At 36.2% G+C, this 12,886-nt stretch overlaps 2 protein-coding genes across 2 annotated transcripts; one reads left to right on the top strand and one right to left on the bottom strand.

The window, feature by feature from the left end:
- The first annotated feature begins 930 nt into the window (after positions 1–930).
- Positions 931–2,804, top strand: LOC121261859 (GATA transcription factor 9-like). Its single transcript, XM_041164261.1, has 2 exons — positions 931–1,411; positions 1,944–2,804. The coding sequence occupies exons 1-2, from the start codon at positions 1,103–1,105 to the stop codon at positions 2,667–2,669; spliced, it is 1,035 nt and encodes a 344-aa protein (XP_041020195.1). The 5' UTR covers positions 931–1,102; the 3' UTR covers positions 2,670–2,804.
- Positions 2,805–8,157: 5,353 nt separating this feature from the next.
- Positions 8,158–10,490, bottom strand: LOC121263813 (protein NONRESPONDING TO OXYLIPINS 2, mitochondrial-like). The gene is made up of 3 exons (XM_041166895.1): positions 10,250–10,490; positions 9,930–10,109; positions 8,158–9,156 (listed from the first exon to the last, which is right to left on the bottom strand). Exons 1-2 carry the CDS (start codon positions 10,384–10,386, stop codon positions 9,959–9,961), a joined length of 288 nt encoding a protein of 95 aa, XP_041022829.1. The 5' UTR covers positions 10,387–10,490; the 3' UTR covers positions 8,158–9,156; positions 9,930–9,958.
- Positions 10,491–12,886: the final 2,396 nt, after the last annotated feature.

The raw sequence follows: 12,886 nt of genomic DNA, 5'->3' as shown, positions 1-12,886 counted from the left end.
TATTGATGTTTCCGTCGTTGCCCATATCAATGGCTGGTTTTGAAAGCAAAGTATAATGATCATTAGGTGCGGTACGACACCTGCGCGATCATGTAGTGCAGCTGGGTCAGCAGCCTCATGCACGTGCGTCGTGCGGTAGAGTTTTACGGTTCAGACAATACGATATTTAGAGACACATGCAAGCAAGCAAAGAAACGAGAAACATTATTAACTGATTTGAACATTTCATCCGTTTTGATCGGTTCACAAGGAAACATTTCGGTTTTTTGAATTTCATCGTTCTTATCCTTACTGTTCTTCATTATTCCTTGCCATAAAGTATGCATTTACATTCCTGACCTTCAAAACTTAAAAAAAAAAAAAAAAAAAAACAGCTGTCGCTTTTAGTAAAAAAAGGAGGAATTCCCTCCAGTTCTGACTGACTGACATGTCCTGTCCACACGGTACGTAGCTGATTCGTGTTTATTTATCACTTAATTAATACTCCCCAAGCTATTAGCAGCTAGTTACGTTTCTGACAAATCATAATGTGCCACGTCAGGTTGGTCTTGGGTTTCATTATTTCGGTTAGTAACTAGGGAAGAAGCTCATTTAAGGGTTTCGAACTTTCCATTAAATGCTGTTGCCATTGGCCATGAAAACACGGACCTATACTCCTACAAATTCAACGCCCCCACCAGTAATTTCGGTCTGTAAATATATTATTATTATTATTATTAATATTATTATTATTACTATAATTTTGCAAAACCAAATAAATATATTTAATGTGTATTTATAAATAAAATTTTCATAATCAAACATAAAATATGTGTCTTAATGTAATTTCTATTTGAATTATATATCCTAATTTAATAAATTTATCACTTTTTTGTTTTCTATTTTATAAAAGAAAAGATTTTAGAACTTGCCTTCTATTTTTCTTATCAAAATCTATCTACCATTTTAACTGTCCGCCTGTTCCCTTCTAACGCAAATAAACTCTCTCTCTCTCTCTCTCTCTCTACAAAACTCTCAGTTTCTCGCGCACTCTCTCTGATCTGCACACTCAGCACTGCTCGTTACTTTCTTCATCCGTATCCCTTGTTTTGTCCAGAGACCTATGGAGGCACGTGAGTTTTTCCATGGCGGGTTTTGCCCAGAATACGTTTACGAGAAGACCGATAATAAAGCTACGGCCGCCGGAGACCATTTCATTGTGGAGGACCTCCTCGACTTTTCCAACGACGATGCAGTGGTTACCGACGGTACCTTCGACACTGCCGCTGGAAACTCCATCGATTCGTCTACTGTCACTGTCGTCGATAGCTGCAATTCCTCGTTTTCTGGTGGTGACCAGAATTTTGTGGGCAGTTTTGGGTGCCGGAATTTCTCCGACGGTCATTTCTCCAGCGACCAGCTTTGTGTACCGGTAATATTCGCTAGCTAGCTGATCATTAAACAACAACATCATCAACCTTAATTTACTGCTTCCGTGAATTGTTAGGCTAACAATGTTAGCTTCCTTTTTAAAAGAAACAACAAAATAAAAAATAAAAATTTCTGTCCGGTTGCCGGGGAAAGCAAATGTTAAAAGATGTCACATTTCGAAAATTTACGCTTTCTTTAGTCGTATAGCAGTTTGGCTGACAATTAAAGTTGAATCATGTATACTAGCTTCCAACTAGAACTAAACAAGCCCGTTTCTGTACATAATTCTCAGAGTCTCTTTTCTTTTACCCAATTTTCTCTGAAACCGAACCGAGAGTTAAATCTTCTGCGCTTGATTATTTGCATTATGGAGCTTCTAAAACGGCTTCACTCTCTTTATCAAAGAAGTTAATTATTACTTCTTTCTTTTCATGTGTTGTGTTTTTTTTTTTTTTTTTTTCAAAAGCTTGAGAAAAAAAAGGAAATAAAATCGTTTTGGTAATTTTTTTTTTTTTTGTAAATTATGTTTACAGAATGACGATTTAGCTGAGCTCGAATGGCTTTCCAATTTCGCGGAGGACTCGTTCTCCAGCGAGGACTTGCAGAAGCTCCAGCTAATATCCGGCATGAAAGCTAGGACCTACGAAGCGTCCGAGACAAGCCGCGAATTCCAACCCGAGCCCACCCAAAACAGCCCCAGTTTTCACCACGAAATGTCGGTCCCAGCCAAGGCCCGGAGCAAGCGGTCCCGTGCAGCCCCATGCAACTGGACGTCCCGTCTCCTCGTACTCTCTCAAAACACAGCCTCGCCGGAGCCTGAAGTCAGGGTTCAGGCACCCGTGAACTCGGGCAAGACAACTATAAAGGAGTCACCGAGGAAGGACTGCTCCGAAGGGGAAGCCAACGACGGGCGGAGGTGCCTGCATTGCGCCACGGATAAGACGCCGCAGTGGCGGGCAGGGCCCATGGGCCCGAAAACGCTTTGCAATGCCTGCGGTGTCCGGTATAAGTCCGGCCGGTTAGTGCCGGAGTACAGGCCTGCTGCGAGCCCAACATTTGTGCTGACGAAGCACTCGAATTCGCACCGGAAGGTGCTGGAGCTTCGGCGTCAGAAGGAGTTGGAGATGGCGCAACAGCAGCAAGAGCACCAGCATGCGCAATTCCTTCGTCATCAGCAGAACATGGCGTTCGATGTAAACAACGGTAAAGATTACTTGATCAACCAACACGTAGGCCCCAGTTTCAGGCATCTGATCTAGCGGACATGGATATCTACAAGAGTTTAATTAGGATATCGAATTCTCGTATACGAGAATTTTGAGAGCTTAATTTTAGTACTGGACATGTACGTACGTACGTAACATCCATTAGAGAATTTCCAAGTTTTTTGCTAATTTCTCTAGCTAGGGTTACGTAATTTTCCTTTTTTGTTTATTTAATTCGTAGGCTGTCGCGATGTTTTTCTTTTCTTAATTTAGTTCTTTTACCTATATATAACTTAAACAAATTAAAGATTTTGCGTAAAATTCAGGTACGTTCTTCTTTTTCTTTAATTTATTTATTTTTCAAAATATAAAACTCATGCATGATTATAATTCATGTCTTTCAACGAATTTGTATATTTTAGATAATTGGTGATTTAATTACACATAATATTTTAAATAGGCATGCATGAGAATAGAATGTCCAATTAAAGAGGGGATATTATTGTTGGTAATTACTCAAATTATTAATTAATTAAGCTCATCCAAACGTAAGGGATATTCATGATTTTTCTTTTTTTTTTTTTCTTTTCTTTTCCCATATGCCAAACACGCGCGTATATATGGAAATAAAGTAAAGGGAAATTGTTGACAGAGGTACGTATTTCTTGTAACTTACGTTCCGAAGCAGTATTTACACTTCGTTTTCTAGACAAGATCAAATTAGTCTTAGGATTAAAATTATCCTAATATTAAAAACGCCGCATAATTAATTATAACCAGCTTGGAGTTTAATTTGCATGTAACAGAATATTTTTACGTTAATTTAGAATACCAAAATTAGCTGGAAAGAAGAATTAATATGATCTGTCCTCAAAATAGCCAGATGATAAGATGCATGCGCGCGGTTAATTTCTCACAGCTTCATATATATTTAAAGGCATGCATGCATATTATATGCGCTAGCTTGTATTAATTTATGATGTTTGGGCGAAAACCATGTGGGGGCTTCAAAATTGAAGCATCGAGGTGCGTGAGCAGATCATCATCAGGATTATATCTATATATATATATATATATATATATATATATATATATATCTATATAATTAGATGCACGTGAATTTCAGTGAGAACTGGCTGTAGCTGGTAAGAGAATCTTATATACGTGCTTTTTAAAAAACAAATTTAAAAGTTAAATTATTTATTATATTTTATGTGTGAATTTGAAAAATTTGTTATGAAATATAAAAAAATTAAATTATTTATTATATTTTATATGTAAATTTAAAAAAATTGTAATAATGAGTTGAAGTGAATTTTAAATGTTAGTATGTGACCTTGAAATTTAAAAAGTAAATAATATTGCAGATTCATTCGTCAGCATGCCGCAGATTTCCACAAAAAATCTTGAAATCTGCAAGCTAACTAGGCATGCAATTTTATCATAAGATCCTCCTCTTCTTCTTCATCATCGTGTTGTTGAATCTGATCTTGAGATACTGTTATATATATATATATATGGATATTCAAGAAGTTGTTAGTTAGAGTTGAGAAATAGCAGTTAATTATAAGTGCTAGCGATTCTAGGCAACACTAATCCATGATAGGTTCTATTATTTAAGACTTGTGGATGCATCCTCTTCCTAGTTTATTCAATTATTGTCTAACCCACTATATATTATTATTATTATTATTATTATTATTATTATTATTATTATTATTTTACCTTTAATTACTTATCATAGTTTTTCGTCTTGTTTGTAATAGTACACACGTGCATAGGTCTTTCTAGGGGAGCGATAATCAATGGTCTACCTTTTAGCTAGGCTTTTACTTAATTACCATCTTCCTAGCTGATCTAGCTAGCTAGCTGTATTAATTAGTTTAATGTCAATCCAAGTAAGTACTTCATTTAAAGAATCCCAGTATTACCTTTTGAAAAACAATATCCATAAGCTCTTCCAACATAATTCTTAATTTCATTGCCCTACGACGTACGTAATATGTAATAATTTGATAAATAAATGGCAAAGAATCAATTGTTTTTCGATAATTTAGTATTGTTAGAGAAATTATATTTGTATTCATAGTGTACATGTGCTATTCACGTATTTTAAAAAAAAGAGTAAATACAGAATCTACATAAACAAACTACTTTTTTAATGATGGATCACGTTCTTTTTCAAAAAAAGTGCGCAACGATACTTACATAATGCATAACTGTATCTAGTAAAATTTATTAAACAAATCCGCTACCAATGCCCGCAATAAGGGTTCCATGCTCATTTATTAAATATAACGACGATTATAGAAATAAGTAAACGCTCAACACCATAACCTTTGGAATGCAAAGATGTCCTTTCATGCATGGGGATGTCATCCACGTTCTTTCCAAAGGGTCTGTCTCCTTATTCATAGTCTAGTTATCGCCTTTTTTTTTAATAAATAAAAAAAATGAACACATTTCTTGATGATCTGTGCGTGCCATTCATCTTTATGCAGGCGCCTGCATGGCCATGCTCATCTTCTGTTCCAATATTTTTATCTAATGTTCCCAGAGGGACATTTTAGTTAACGCACTAGCAATAATTAATATTGTAATCGATATATTAATATAGTACTAATACTCACATATGTTTTAAACATCATCAGTTCAATCCAGGAGTTGATCACTGAAGTATTTATCTAGGACAAAAACAAATCAAGGCCACTGAAAAAAATGTGACATCAATTTTATTTGTATTTCCCATTATCATTTGTATTTCCCATATCAGTAGTATTGCAGGCATGAATAAACTAATGGAGTGTGAAGTAGGGGTGTTCATCCGGGTTCCGACCTGGGAATCTGGGTATACCCGGACCGAAACCCGGATTCCAAACCCAGGCCGAAACTCGGACCGGATTGGTTCCGGTCAGACCCGAGCCAGAACCCGAGTGAATCTAAGTTTTTAAAACCCGAAAATACGGGTTCCGGATTGTACCCGGTTTTTTTTTTTTTCATGTAAAGCGTTTAGAAGCATTTTTATTTTATTTTATAAAAGCCTATAATTAAAATGTTGAAAACCATAATTCTTCTTATACTTATTAAAAAAAATTTTAAAAAGTGTTGAAAATCATAATTTTTTATAAAAGCATGATATTTTATGAAAACAATTTCTGAGTCATCATTAAAAAGCATAATACTAACATTTTCCAAAATAATAAAAATATATAAAAATGAAAAACTAAAATGCATGCAATCCACTACATATTACACTATTTTGTTATTTACACATTACATTACATTGCAAAATACAAAACTACAAGATACGAATTACAAAATAATTCCAGCAAGTAGAACTTCAAGTGATCTGACAGAGAGATCCTGCACATTCTGTAAGAAAAAACGAAGAAGCTAATGTTAGCTGAAAAACAGTGACAAATCATGGAAGGGAAAATGTCACAATTCAATCCCATGACACCGACAACCCCACCCAACTATTTTTAAACTTCAGCGAATCATGAAAAAATTCAAAATTTTATAAATAATACATTACATCAACTTATATCAGTCAAATACTATATTTCAATGCAATAGAGTAAGGATTGAGTTGATACTTGAGAAAATCAAATAATTTCTGCTGCAAGCGTGTCAGCATTTCCTCTTCAATATTCACATATGCCAAAAGCTCAGGCAACTTAACTGCAAACACCAAAACAATATCACCATTAGCAGAAGCCTAAAAGACAGATAAATTAAAAACAAAAGTTTGCTTCCAAACAACATTAAGACAAATAAACTCTTATAAATGACGATATGGACAAGTGTATGGAGATTATGAGATTCTTTGGTGCATAAATGCAAAGAAAAAATTGTGATTCCATTTTATAAACAACTTGCTTGCAGGCTTAATAGGAATTTGTGTATGCCATGTAGTCCAAGAATTACCAGCACCAGAAAATATAGAAATTGACTTGAGAGATCAAAAGAATAGAAGCTCAAGGAGAGAGTAATACTCTAAGCATGCCACATCAGTTTCATCAAACCAAAGGCATTCTGACATATTGGTCGCATGAAAAAAGGTTCTTACAGATGATCCAATGCCTATTCAAAAGTATCAGTACTTATTATAGACAAACATACCAAAGAGCCGTAAAAGATGCTCAGCACCATATATGGTTGATGGAGAGACATTATCCACAACTGCTTCATGATATTGTTTACTAGCAAAATAACAAAAAAAACCCAGATCTATCAAACTTACATCATATACTTTATACTCATGTTTAACCAAAAAAAAAAAAAAAAACCCAGATCTTTCCTGAACAAAAGCTACACAAGCCGTAGCATTTCATCGTCGTCATTCCAAGGTAATAAAACAGACCCACATCGGAATAAAACGGACCCAAATTGTAAAGAACAAACCTTGGGTCTCGAGGATGACGGGGTTTATTCGATCGGCACTGAGGGGGAAGCGTCGGCATTTAGGGAGGTAGGCTAGGGTTTCTTCGGATTGAGCGAGAGAGAGAGAGAGAGAGAGAGAGAGTACCGGAACAACGAGGATGGCGGCGGCTAGGCACCTAGGGTTTCTGCTTCTGCCGACGAGAGAGACAACCAGAGACTAGAGAGAGAGGGAGAGGTGAGTTGGGGGGGGGGGTGGGGATTCACACGGGATTCTATTTAAAAAGACTCAGGTACCGGTTTAAACCCAATACCCGGGTCCCCAACCCGTACTCGGATCGTGTTGGTCCAGGTTTTGCAATCTAGATTCCAGATCCATTATGATCCGGGCCGGAAAAAAACCTAACCCGGATGAACAGAGCTAGTGTGAAGGTATCATGTAGTTTATGCGCATAGAAGATGTGATATTCAGTTCTTACATGTGGGAATGGGGCAGGTGTGGAGATGCAGAGAGCATTCAACGAGTGGGTGAGGGTGAGAGATGGCAGCCTGAGCCCCACACGAAAGTGTTTTTACCTTGGAGACATGGGCACGGTGGCCAAGACCCATTTCAAGAAGTCCTTCAATGAAGTTGTCGCTTGATTGTTTTAATTTTATTTATTTATTTTATTTAATAATTAAAAAAGTGACTAAATAAAACTGTATATTTTTTTAATTTTTTTTAATGATTAAATATGTTTAAAAAATATTAAAAAGAAAAGAGAAGAAAAAAGAAAAATTTTAAATACATTTGCGGGCACGCGAGCGGTAATGCTAGGGCGGCCCGCTAGCAGTATCCTTGGGACATTATCTCCCCACTTCCTCAACTCCAATACTACCTCGTGTCGCCTAAGAAAATATTTACGAATAATGATATATACACAACACATAACACAATATATTACACAATAATGTTACAAAATAAGAGTATTTTTGTAAAATAATTATACTTTTATAAAATATTTTACAAAAATACCCCTCATTTAAAGTATAGTTATGTAAAGTGTTATAAAAAATATTGTGTAAATCATTATCCAATATTTATATACCAGTGATCCTGTCCATCATCTTTTTAACTATTATCATTTTTCATCTCCTGATATATCATCAAATGGTTGAAAAATAAACGAGAAAATTATTCTTTTCACTGTTCTGTCAATTATTTGATGCTACATCAAAAGATGATGAAGAGATAATAGTTCAAGACAAGACAAATAACATTTTTCTTTCTAACATATGTAATATCAGGGCCAGCAACAGTAAGTACTTAAGAGCTCCCACCAAGCTGCGATATAAATCTAAAGTATGTTGTAGCCAAATCACCCTGAAAGGCAAAGAGCTTGGAGCCAAATGAAACTGGTGTAGAAATGGGCTAGGCCATGAGCATGTTGGCACGCTGGAGTAAATCTATAGTATACTTGGTTTGACTCAGAACCAAGCGATCAGGCGAACGCGAGACCTCCATACCCAGGATATAATGAAGGACCTTGGTGACCTTCATCTCAAAGCATCGTGACAGAGAATTAATAAGGATACCAGCTACATTGCTTCCAGCAATCATTAAGTCATCGACATAAAAGAGAAGAACAATAATGCCCGACGTAGAGGTGCGGACACAGTGTTTGAGTCGGTCATGTTGTAAGAGCTGTGAAGAAAAACGATGGAACCTGGCAGGGGGGCATGTTTCAGGCCATAAATTGCTCGGTGGAGTTTGCAGATGCAAGGACGAGCAGGACTCTACCCTCCTAGTTACCTTTCACCCTTTGACCTTCGTGTACATGCTTACATACAGAGGTACAACATTAGCATGCCTACGGTTTTGAAATCAACATAGCCGAATAAGTTGCACTTGATGCAAAGGTTTCAAAAAGAGAAATACGAATGAAAAGTCCCCATATCAAGGCGTAAGTAAAAATTCAACATGAAGTTTTCAAGGATTCTAACAGCAAAAATGCCAGAGAATTGAAGAAATGCACCATTCCCATAATACAGAACAGTAAAAAATTATTCCGTACAGATGTGTGAGAAAAGACAACCCGAGAAGAGTAGTATGACTCTAATCCATCCATCACTCACTATCTTTAAAATTTAAGCTCTTATCGCGGCACACTGAGACCTAGTTCTGAAAAAAAAGAAACAATATATTAGCCGACCCAGCACTAGAAAATGAATACTAAATGAACAGGTTCATAAAGTCAAATGAATAATGCCCAAATGAACAAAGTATTGAAGAAGAGACACCACAAAATGAAATCAAAATTCGAAACTCAATGTAGAGAGAGTTTAATACCCCATTTTGAGCAATCCATTTGGATGTTCTGCAATCGGTATACAACCATTACAACAAGCACGGTACTAACAATAGTTTTAAAACTAACAGTTCTTGGACAGTTTGATTAAATTCCAATGCGCCTACGAGTTCAGGAAAAGAAAAGAACAATAAAATTATACTTATGTGTTGCATGAAATGCAGAACAGAAACAAGGGGTTTCTTTTTATATATACATAATCACAGACCAATAAGTATGTATATACATAATGCGTGTATTTATACAAGTATGACACATACACGCACACCTTCCTTGTGCATGGCATTTTGAATCGTTCCGGGAAATTGCGTTCTCAGTCAAGAAAATAATGAAATGTCCACCACTAGAACATTTGTGGTATCTTGAATTGGGTTTCTACTTTCTCAACATCATTCTCCTCAGTAAGTCAGTATTGAAACATACGGTCAGAGAAATTAATCACAAAAAAATATTAAACTGTGACATTTTCTAATTATAGACTATGGTTAAATTAAAAAAAAAAAAGAAAAAAAGAAAAACAAATAACAAACAAGAGAAACATCAAAATCCAATATCAACAAAATCATAAGAGTAAAAAGTTGCTTACAGATACTAAATCTAAAACAGTGGAGAATATCAAACTCCTGGATTTGCACTGCAAAGCATACCCTGAGACAACGACCTCGAGCCGCTCGAATCAACTCCGAGGCACGAGGTGAGCCGAGCCGAAGAGACCGCTGTGTGGAGAGGAATCAGAGACTGAAGAGCACCCAATTGAGGAATCGACCTGAAACTCAAAATCTGCGGTTTGTTAGGGATTTCTCAGAAAAAAAAATTAAAGAACTCGATCTGAATCCTTGAAAAAAGAAATAAGAAGGGTAAATTTTGGCAAAATGGACAAGGAGGAAGCATTTAAATGTCATTTGCCTTGGAGTCGAGAGCGAAGAGCGCGGCGTAGCTGTGTGATGAGACGTCGCGGATTTGGGTTTAAGGTTAGGTTTGGCGAATGTGGATTTGAGGAAAGAAAGAGTTGGTTGCGAAATAGATCTACAGCGAGAGGCCATTGGAGGAGACGAATGATAAATGTTAGGATTTTAGGGTTTGGAGAGAGAGGGATTTAGCGAGGTTCTAGCATACCATGTGATACTGATCACGATTCATGGCATCTTTTTTACTCTAGACTCGCAGTCTAATTTTGTTGTTAACAACTTAACATTGAGTAAGTTACTTACCGCTAATCAGCATAGGTTAACCATTTAAATTAAATTTATGTAAAAATCTAAATACAAATTAATAAAATACGAGACTTCGGTCGTGTTTGATTAAACGTTAATTATGGATGAATGCTACTTTATATAAATACGTTCATTTTAAAACATCTCTTATGCTAAAAAGTGGCTGTCCGTAAGTAAACGTGAATAAACAGTAATTTTTGTTACTTTATTTTCCATTTATGCTCCTGTGTAGCTGGTTATTATTATAGTTTTGTCATTGGCTCTTTTATTTTATTTTCCGCTTGTGCCATTTTGTGAGTGATCTTTATTACAATTTTGCCCCTGGTTTATGTGTTATTTGATTTTTCTGTTCTGCTTATGCTCTTATTTGACTGAATATTATTACGTTTTTACCCCTGATTGATGAATAGTATTTTTCCGACCACTATTTTTTTTTTCTCAATTTTGTCTTGTGTTTTCTCAAGAAATTCCCTTCCCTTTAGGGGTGTACAGAAACCACGTAAACCAACTAAAAACTGATCAAACCGGCCGTCAAAGCAAAGAACCAGTCGACAGGCAGCAGGAATTGATGAAAACTAATATCGGCCAATACAGAGCCAGTTTGAACCCTTGAAAAACCGTTGAACCGGCCGACCCTATATATATATTAAATATATGTATATAAAACGGTGTTGTTTCACTTATTTAAGTGAAACGACGTCCTTTTGCCCCAGAAGTTAAAAAAAAAAAACATATGGAACGACGTCGTTTGGCCATTTCAAAATGGATTAATAAACCCATTGGCCCATCTTCTTCTTCTTCCTCGCATCTTCTTCTTCCTCAATACGCAGTTTCCTCATCTACAACTTTCTTGTACTCTCTCGTGGTAGACGACGCGGCATCCCTCCTTTATCACAGAGACGCCAATGGTAGACCAAAGAACAGAATTGCACCGCACCACACCGCATCGAGACCAACAATATCGATTTTCTCTATCCCAATCGACCAGTTTCAGTCAATTCTGAGCTTATGGTAGAAGTTAGTGTGGCGTTGTTTTGGCACCGAAATCGCGCCGAACCCATCGGTTTTCTGCCCTATTTCCCTTTTTGTGTTTTTTCTTCATTTCACTGACTTATCTCTTTGTTTTTCAATTTTGTCCCTCATGCGATGTCACCTTTTTCACGGATTAGTCTGAAAGTTTTGTCTCTCTCTCATGTCGGGAATTTTTTTTCGTAATTTTTGACTTTGGTTTGTTTTACATCAACTTGACCACCTCCATTTTTTTAATAAGAACTTTCCTAATAGAAATCTTGGCAACCCCATTGTACACAAGTCTTATACAAAAGAATCAACTCCTAAACTAATGAAACGACACTTAAATTGGACAGCCAATTAACTCAAAAAAACCTAAAATTCTATCTCAGTAAAAAGTTGTAGAACAAACAAGCGGGTGGGGAGATATGAGGGATCAACAACAGAAACCATGTCGGTGGGCTATAATCGTAGGCATCTTACGTCATTTCTATTGAGAGTACACACTATTTTGTGTGATTTTCAGATAGGACAGAAGAATATGCCATTCGTTTGATTTTCAGATGGACCTAAAAACACCATTAAAGACTAATAGACTAATAGAAAAATATAAACTTTCTCATAAATGGTAGAAAAATGCAAACTTTTCAAACTTCTCATTTTTTGTGTTCGGTTCGAAATATCTCCTTCCAAACATCCAACCCAAGATGCACAATTTTTCTGGAGATTTTCTCACATGGCCTGTATCTGAAAACATAGAGAGAAAAAGAAGAAAATAGATGAAATTTTGTGGAGAAAAAAATGGGAGAGCAGATAAAGGAAAATGTTTACTCTGTATTCTTGCAAAGTTGTCGACGATGGTGGAGAATGCGATGAGTTGTGGTGGTGGGGAAGAAGGGGAAGGGGAGAGAGAGAGAGAGGGGGAAAAACTTAAGTTTGAAGACATACACGGTGGCGACTCACAAAGGAAAGAGAGAGTTTTGGTGTGGGAGGGGAAGGAGAGAGAAAGGGAAAGTAGGAAAAAAAAAAAAAAACTAGTTTGCAACTGTCCACGTGTGCTCTCTTCGAGCTATGAAGTAAGAGAAATGCTCAGGGTACCCATGTTGGATCCGAGCATTTCTACCGATTAATTTTTTTTTTGTTATTTTTTTAATAATGATTAAGTAAGTATTTTTTAATGATGTTGTAATTTTTTAAAAAAATATTTAAGAGTATAAAAAAATGTATAAAAAAAATTATGAAAAAGAAAAGTTCATTTGGTCTTATCAATTAGATGTCTCGTGCTACACGACTCATGAAGTAATGATCAAAGTTTCGA

The sequence above is a fragment of the Juglans microcarpa x Juglans regia genome, chromosome 4S (assembly GCF_004785595.1).
Source record: "Juglans microcarpa x Juglans regia isolate MS1-56 chromosome 4S, Jm3101_v1.0, whole genome shotgun sequence".
NCBI classification, from domain to species: domain Eukaryota; kingdom Viridiplantae; phylum Streptophyta; class Magnoliopsida; order Fagales; family Juglandaceae; genus Juglans; species Juglans microcarpa x Juglans regia.
The sequence above is the reverse complement of the archived record's forward strand: the minus strand, read 5'-3'. Positions and strand labels throughout refer to the sequence as shown.

Coding starts and splice junctions, on each gene's coding strand:
- LOC121261859 (XM_041164261.1), top strand. CDS start 1,103: ATGGAGGCACGTGAGTTTTTCCATGGCGGGTTTTGCCCAGAATACGTT. Junction 1,412..1,943: donor GCGACCAGCTTTGTGTACCG/GTAATATTCGCT, acceptor TTATGTTTACAG/AATGACGATTTAGCTGAGCT.
- LOC121263813 (XM_041166895.1), bottom strand. CDS start 10,386: ATGGCCTCTCGCTGTAGATCTATTTCGCAACCAACTCTTTCTTTCCTC. Junction 10,110..10,249: donor TCTTCGCTCTCGACTCCAAG/GCAAATGACATT, acceptor TTTGAGTTTCAG/GTCGATTCCTCAATTGGGTG.